The 8,790-nt window shown below is 38.2% G+C and overlaps 1 protein-coding gene across 1 annotated transcript; it reads right to left on the reverse strand.

Moving 5' to 3' along the window:
- Positions 1–7,107: 7,107 nt before the first annotated feature.
- LOC122482781 (olfactory receptor 1052) lies at positions 7,108–8,052 on the reverse strand. The gene has a single exon (XM_043579078.1). It carries the CDS (start codon positions 8,044–8,046, stop codon positions 7,108–7,110), a length of 939 nt encoding a protein of 312 aa, XP_043435013.1. The 5' UTR covers positions 8,047–8,052.
- Between the last annotated feature and the right edge of the window lie 738 nt (positions 8,053–8,790).

The following is an 8,790-nucleotide window of genomic DNA, read 5'->3' on the forward strand; positions in this document are numbered from 1 at the left end:
ATTTGTAGTAGGAATTCTGCCAGGGACACTATAAGAGATAGATACTTTTTCCAAAAAAAAAAAAAAGTTGGGGGGGGGGGTTGAGGAGGCCTGTAAGGGGACTATTTATTCTCAATCATCTTCTACTCCTTAGGCTTTGCTGAAATTTTATCCAAGCTTCACTCATTTGGAAAATTAACATAAGGACAAGAGAATATATTGACTCTGATGTTGTTGTGCAACAGAGCTAGTGAAAAGCCATGAAGTTCAACAGTCCATCACTTTTTTTTTAATGAAAAACATGGCCCTCTTTCTTGAGCCATGATCTGTTGAGTGACCCATTAAATGCATGGGAAAAACATTCCTAAATGATATAATGGAGAAAGGTAGAGCATTACCTGCAGTTGTGAAGGTTGGGCACCATGTTATTTTAGGGTGTGCCATTCATATAGACTAAGATGTGAAAACACCTCCCCAATTAAGTAGAATATATTGAATATTGCCCTGATTCATGTTAACACCCAAAGGCTGTTCAGCACAGTGGTGACGCAGATAAAAAGAACAAGCTATAACTTTATCCACCTCATGAAAAAAAAAAAAAACCTTATCAGTCAACCTACACAGTTTGTCATCAAAAGAGCTCCTGAAAATATGAGAAAGAGAGAAAGGGAGAGAGAGAGAGATAACTGAGAATCTTGCGTATGAAAGTTAAATGATATTATATTTGGAATAAGGAACGATCTATGATTCATTAAATATCTAATGACCTACAATAATCATAATATTCCCAGATGTCAAATTGTATCTGCATATGATTCCTTAATTAGAGAAAGGCACCACTGGGAAAGAAGAAGGATGTGGGAATTGACAACTGGTGCCACGCGTATCTCAGAATTCCCTGGAGAAAGAGGAACCACTTGGAGAGCTGAACAGGAATGCTATGAGGTAGAGAAATCTCAGAAGTCATATTACAGGAGAAACTCTATTCTAATTTCTAGTATGTGTGAGTGACTCCCTGGAAGGCACAAAGGGTGTGCCTTCCTATTCCTTCCTGTGTTATATTTCAGCAGAAATTCATATTATATTTACACTCAGTCTTACCTTGATTGTTTCCTTCATGATAAGGATTAAAATACTTTGGATGATATTCTTTAAATCTCAACAAACTTTCATCAAATAGCACATGAAATGAAATAATAACAAAATATATGGTCAGAGGTATCTGCCTATTTATATAATGCACAGCTCAAAATAATAGAAATCAGTCAACCATAGAGTAGACAAAGTAAAAATTCAGATTTTATTCTGTCATAGAAAATTTTGGCATTATTATTATTGTTGTTGTTATTAATTATTATTATTTAAAGTTTTTTATTTATTTTGAGAGAGCTTATTAGTAGTATTATTATTATTTAAAGTTTATTTATTTATTTTGAGAGAGAGAGAGAGAGAGACCATGAGCAGGGGAGAGACAGAGAGAGAGGGAAAGAGATAATCCCCAGCAAGCTCCACACTGTCAGTGCAGAGCACAACGTGAGACACAAAACCATGAACCATGAGATCATGACCTGATCCAAAATCAAGATTCAGATGTTTAACCAACAGAGCCACCCAAGCACCCCTGAAAATGTTGGCGTTTTTAAACTTACCTCTTCATAAAATCTTTTCTTGGTCATCACAGTGCACCTTGATTCCATAAAAATTAGAGACTTATTTTCAAAAAATTGATTTAGAAATAGAACATTATAAAGATTTCTTTCAAGTTTTAATTTTTTACAAAGTCATTAAACTTTCACATGTTTTGTCTACCATAAAGAATTTAATACCTATTAGATAAATGTGATTTCTGTCTCTTGCAAGGTGGATTATACATAGATTAACCTCATTTCAGATCTAGTAATAGTCACATAAATGGACTTTCTTCCCCTCGTCGCTATTTTTGTTTTTATAGCAGTCTCATTGAGATATAATTTACAAGCCATACAATTCACCCATTCCAAGTGTACAATTCAATGATTATAGGATATTCACAGAGTTGTACAACCAACACCACAATCAATTTTAGGACATTTTCATTACCCCAGAAAGAGACCTCGTGCCTATTAGTACTTAGTAGTTACTCCTCATTCTTCATCAACACCTTCAAACCCCAGCCTCAAGCAACCAACAATCTCTTTCCTGCCTCCCTGATTTCATCCATTGGGGCATTTCCTGTAAGTGTATTTATACAATATGTGTACCTTTGGGTCTGATGTCTTTCACAGATCTGAAACTTGAACAGTTTTATATTATAAGTCAAAGAATCATCTTTTATCTTCTCTGTTTAATAACCTTTCTCTGATAGTGCTTAGCAGAGGAAGGAGGAACTGCCTCATGACTGCCAGAGGGAAAAAAGAAGCCCAGATTCCCCACTCGGTCTCTGTTGACGTCTCTGGTTTTCAGCAGCTCTTTCAATGACAAACTGTATAGGTTGATCCGTGAAGGTTCTTTTCATGGGGTTGATAGATATTCCTGAGTTGTACCTTGTTCCTTTTATTTGTCTAATAACTGTGGTCAGCAGCCTTTGGCTGTTTACATGAATTGGGACAACACTCAATATATTGTACGGGCATACCTTGGAGATAATGCAGATTACTGCCACATTAAAGCCAGTATCACAATAAAGCTGTATCACACTAAACCAAGAGAAACGAATGGTTTGATTCCCCAGGGCCTATATAAGTTGTGTTTACGCTATACTATTGTCTATTAAGTATGCAATAGCATTATGTCTAAAAGACAATGTACATATCTCAATTTAAAAAAATGCACTAACCATCATCATCTGAGCTTCCAGAAAGTCGTAATCTTTTTGGTAATGGAGAGTGTTGCTTCCATGTTGGTCGCTGCTGACTGATGGGTTGGTGTTGCTGAAGGCTGGGGTGGCTGAGGCAATTTTTTTAAAGCAAGATGACAATGAAATTCACTGCCTCAATTGATTCTTTCTTTCTCAGATGAATTTCTCTGTAGCATGCGATTCTTTTTGGTAGCATTTTACCCACAGTAGAACTACTTTAAAATTGGAGTAGATCCTCTCAAACCCTGACCCGACTTTACCAACTACATTTATCTAATATTCTAAATCCATTGTTGCCCTTTCAATAATCTTCACAACATCTTTACCAGGAATAGATGCCATCTCAAGAAACCACTTTCTTTGTTCATCCAGAAGAAGCAACTCTTCATCCAACACTGAGGATGGGAGGAGTTGTAGTAGGATGAGGCAATCCAAAAGGAAATGCTGACCGGATACAGTTCCTTGTCCTTCTTCCTTCTGCAGTTAGCCAACATTTCTCTATTCAAACCACCTCACCTCCATTAACTTTTTTTTATGAGATTGCAGCAGTTCAAATATAATGATAATGAAAAAGTCTGAAATATTGTGAGATTACCAAAATGCAACACAGACACAAAATGAGCAGAGGCTGTTGGAAACATAGTGCCAATACACTTGCTTGATGCAGGGTTGCCACAAACCTTTGAGTTGTAAAAAAAAAGTAGGATTTGCAAAGTGCAATAAAGTGAAACGCAATGAGTTATGCATGTTCTGTATAGACATTGACATTATGCATTATTAATAATATTAAAACTATGATAATTATTATATTGTTGGAAATAACTTTATAGAAATGGCTTCTATCCCTCTGAATGATTGTAGTATATATTTTAAATTCATATCCATATCATATACATTCCAAAATCTGCTTATAAATATGATCATTTTACAGTTGTATTTTTTACAACAGGAATGTCTGGGGTTTTTCCCTGTTTATGTAGAGAGATTTTTGTTAACTAGTTGAATATGCCTGGCTTGTCAGTTATGAACTACCAAAAATAAAATCATTGGAATATATTTTCAACTGACTCATGGGCCTTGAGAATCCCAGACTGCATCTACTGACCTTCACAGTAGTAGAACTCAAAAATACATTGAAGAACCTGGGTGGCTTAGTTGGTTAAGCATCCGACTTTGTCTTAGATCATGATCTCAAAATTTATGAGTTTGAACATGGCACTGGGCTCTCTGCTGTCAGCACAGAACATGTCTTGGATCCCCTGTCCCTCTTTCTCCCTGTCCCTCCATCACTTGCACTTTTCTCATGGTTTGTGAGTTCAACCCTGCATTGGGTTCTGTGCTGACAGCTCAGAGCCTGGAGCCTGCTTCAGCTTCTGTGCCTCCTTCTCTCTCTCTGCCCTTCCCCAACTTGTACTCTGTCTCTCTCTGTCTCTCAAAAAATAAATAAATGTAAAAAAAAATTTAAACAAAAAAAATAAACATTAAGATGGGTTTTTTTTTATTTTTTTTTCAACGTTTTTATTTATTTTTGGGACAGAGAGAGACAGAGCATGAACGGGGAGGGGCAGAGAGAGAGGGAGACACAGAATCGGAAACAGGCTCCAGGCTCCCAGCCATCAGCCCAGAGCCTGACGCGGGGCTCGAACTCACGGACCGCGAGATCGTGACCTGGCTGAAGTCGGACGCTTAACCGACTGCGCCACCCAGGTGCCCCAAAAAGAAATGTTTAAAGAACTCAAAAACACACAAAACTGTACTTAATTTAATTTAATGTGAATGCAAATATATTTCCCTCAGATTTATTTTTGTTTGTTAATGGTAAATGTTGGTATTATTAAATGAAGGAAAACTATCGAATCACTGAGTACTTACCGAACTAAGCCAGTAAGTGCGTGTCAGATTACAGAGCCTGATTTTTAAATGTATTCAATGGAATTTTCCTAAATTGTAAGATTCCAGCATGTGAAGTATTTTCTTGGCATTTTTGTTTGGTTTTAAATCTTGAATGAAGAGAAAGAGGATACTTAAGAGAGAAGGTTTTGAATTTACTAAATTACTCTTGTTTAAATTTTTTAATGTTTTATTTATTTTTGAGAGCGAGAGAGCATGAGTGGGGGGAAGGGCAGAGACAGAGAGAGAGAGAGAGAGAGAGAGAGAATCTGAAACAAGCTCCAGGCTCGGAGCTGTCAGTACAGAGCCCGACGCGGAGCTTGAACTCAGGAACAACAAGATCATGACCTAGGCTGAAGTCAAACGCTTAGCCACCTGAGCCACCCAGGCACCCCTACTAATTAGTCTTTAAATGATCCTACACTGGGGACTAGAACTGAAACACCTGAAGCAAAAATCTTGAGGCTCCTGTTATCATCTCAAAAGTAGTCATTGGGCAGCCAGCTTCCCTCTTCAGAGATTAAGACATAGAAAAACAAGAAACATGGACCAAATGTCAAGCTTTGGAGTGGAAAGTTCTCATTACATTTGTATGGGGGTACCACTAATCATTCTGTACCCAAGTTCCAGTGTGTGTATGTGTGTGTGTGCACATGTGCACGTGTGTGTGTGTGCGCATGTGGTTTTCCCACATTTTTTTTTCTCAGTTAAATCTTTATGTTATTTCCAGCCAGAACACCACATAGTGTTGGTGAGAACTAACAGCCCCTGGCATTGCGCAAACAAGTCTTGGCCGCCTGTTTTCCTCTCTTTTCCTTTTAGCCCTCCTACTGTTCTCTTTATGCTGCAGTCCACGCAGCAGCAATGGCCAGCCTAACTCTGTTGATGTTAGTGGCAAGAAATTTCTAACAGCAGAGAGGAGTCCTGAAATTCAACTCAATATTGACTCCCTCTACCCATAGATAGTGTCAGATCCTCCGGGTTAAGGGTTCAGTCCCACAGACTGCCCGCCCCCTTCCCGTCCCCCACTTCAGATGCCAACTCCATGACCAGGTTGTTTATTGTGACTCTGACCAACTGAGTCCAAATCAGAGGTTCCAATGACCCCATTCCTCACGCTTGATACATTTGTTAGGGCAGCTCAGGGAACTCAGGAAACCGGTTTATTCACTCCAGAGAAAGTTAAGGCATAGAAGCAAGCCTTCATGAGTATAAAGAAAGAAAATATATAATATATATGGATTTAGGTCAATAACAGTTTCAGATATTTGAATAAGCATATATACATAGGACAAAATATACATGAATAAACGCAAAAACTAAAATTAATTTATTAATTATTTAGGGAAAGCACATTATTGCATGTTGACGATTGTAGCTATCATTTTCTCAAAATGAGGTCACTCATATCTAAGAAGAACAGTAGACAAGTAGCTGCTGTTTGGAAAATATCACTTGAAATAACACCTGTCTTTTTAGTCACCAGGGAGATTTTCCCATGTTTAAAATTTAGTGCAAGTTTTGGGGTGCCTGGGTGGCTCAGTCAGCTGAACCTCTTGGCTTCCACCCGGGTTATGATGTCATGGTTTGTGAGTTCAAGCCTAGCATTGGGCTCACTGCTGTCAACAGAGAACCCACTTCAGATCCTCTGCCCCCCTCTTTCTCTGTTCCTCCCCTACTCATGCTGTCTTGCTCTAAATGAAAAAAAATAAATAAATAAATAAATAAATACATTTAATGCAAGTTTTACAAATAAGAGAAAAAAATGTATGCAGTTACCTTTCTGGGCAAATAATTTTTAAGTATCTTAGAAGAGCCCCTAATTCTTTTTTTTTTCAACGTTTTTTTTATTTAGTTTTGGGACAGAGAGAGACAGAGCATGAACGGGGGAGGGGCAGAGAGAGAGGGAGACATAGAATCGGAAACAGGCTCCAGGCTCTGAGCCATCAGCCCAGAGCCCGACGCGGGGCTCGAACTCCCGGACCGCGAGATCGTGACCTGGCTGAAGTCGGACGCTTAACCGACTGCGCCACCCAGGCGCCCCAAGCCCCTAATTCTTTATATCTCCAACAGTATATGTCTATTTTTTTCTTTCCATTTTCCAAACATCAGAAAACACACAATTTTAGGAAGTGATGAAATAAATTTTGTTGAATTAATTTTATTAAAATTGATGCAGATACATATCTCACATGAGCTAAGCTTTGTTATCTGTTCTAAAATGCAGTTATGAATTAAATCACTTTCTGCAAGAGTAAAAATACTTTTGTTTTCTCGTGTGAAAATGAGTATGTAGAATATATGGTTTGTACTAAGAAACTACAGTTAATTAAATTCATGCGAACGTTAGTTAAGTAAAGAAGGGACTGGTGGACTGTTGTACAATTCACAGGGACTTGAAATTAACAGGGGAAATATTTCATCTCTATGGCCCTTTCCACAGCATCCTTTACCTCTTTGTTTCTCAGACTGTAAATAAGTGGGTTTAACATGGGAATCACTAGTGTATAGAACACAGAAACCACCTTCTCCTGCTCCACAGAATACTGGGAACTTGGCTGAATGTAACTAAAGCTTAAGGTACCGTAGAATATGGTCACAGAAGTCAGGTGAGAGGCACAGGTGGAGAAGGCTTTCTGTCTACCGGCTGCTGAACTGATCCGCAGGATAGTGATAAAAATGAAAATGTAGGAAACGACCACAATCAAAAAAGTAGCCATGGCAATGACTCCAGAAAAAGTTAAGAGCAGCAACTCATTCTTGGATGTATCAGAACACGACAGCTTTAGCAGTGGGGGAACATCACAGAAGAAGTGGCTAACAACATTGGACCCACAAGAGGACAGTCTTCCCAAGCTTATTGTGTGCATCAATGAGTTGAGCATTCCACTTACGAATGACCCAGTGACCAGCCCTACACATTTCCTTTTAGACATGACTACACTGTAAAGCAAAGGGTTGGCAATGGCCACATAGCGGTCATAGGCCATCAATGACAGCAAGAAGCCTTCTGTGGTGATAAACACCCCAAAAAACAAATGCTGCACTATGCAGGCAGAGAATGAGATGGTTTCTCTCACAACCAAGAAGTTGATCAGCATTTTTGGTGCAATAACAGATGAATAGCAGGCATCTATAAATGAAAGGCAGCTTAGGAAAAAGTACATGGGTGTGTGGAGCTTGGGAGTGATTTGGATTAAGAAAATCATGCCCAGATTCCCTGCCAAGGTAATTGCATAAATCACCAAGAACAACACAAAAAGCATGATTTTCAGGTCAGCATTATCTGTCAATCCCAAAAGAATAAATTCAGTAACAGCTGTGAAATTTTCTTCGGCCATTTGTTAATTCCTTATCTTGAAGTCTGACATGAAAAAAAATAAAGGTATTAGAATGAACAGGACAGTCTGGCATTTAGTAAAAACAAACAGAAACATGTTTAGAGTTGTGTCTTTAAGTCATTTTGCTGAATCTAAGTCTACTCATTTATAATAGCTGGAGCTTTATTAAATTGTTTCTTAATTTTTTCAGGGCTACTTATGATTCTATCCCATAAGGAAATATTGAAAAAGCATTTAGACTCTCAAAAATTTTAGTCTGTTTCTATAGTGCCCACCTCAATAGAAAGAAAGGTGATACCAGAATGAGGGACACTGATGGCAAGTGAAAAGAATTTGCAAAGTTAAATTTAAGCTATGGTCTCAACTCTTCTTATTTAGACATGAAAGAAATAAATTACAAGATCTAAGGCAGGGGTTGACCTTCAAGCTGGTGCCATGATACTCTTCAAAGTGCATGGATCCCTGGCTTCTTGTGATGGCTTCTGATGAGCCCTTGGAAGGACACCCCCAGTGAAATCACCTACTCTGAGACCGAGGAAATCACTTATCACTACTGACTTACTGACTTTGGCAAACTCATTTATCTTTTCTCAGACTGCATATAATTACATCTACGTCACATGACTATTGAAAAGAAAATAGGAGATATTGCAAGCAAGATGCTAAATATTGCTTTGAGTGTATAATAAGTACTCAAATTATAGAAAAGATAGTAAGATATATATAACAGAAAAATGATAGATG

The sequence above is a fragment of the Prionailurus bengalensis genome, chromosome D1 (assembly GCF_016509475.1).
Source record: "Prionailurus bengalensis isolate Pbe53 chromosome D1, Fcat_Pben_1.1_paternal_pri, whole genome shotgun sequence".
In the NCBI taxonomy this organism is placed as follows: domain Eukaryota; kingdom Metazoa; phylum Chordata; class Mammalia; order Carnivora; family Felidae; genus Prionailurus; species Prionailurus bengalensis.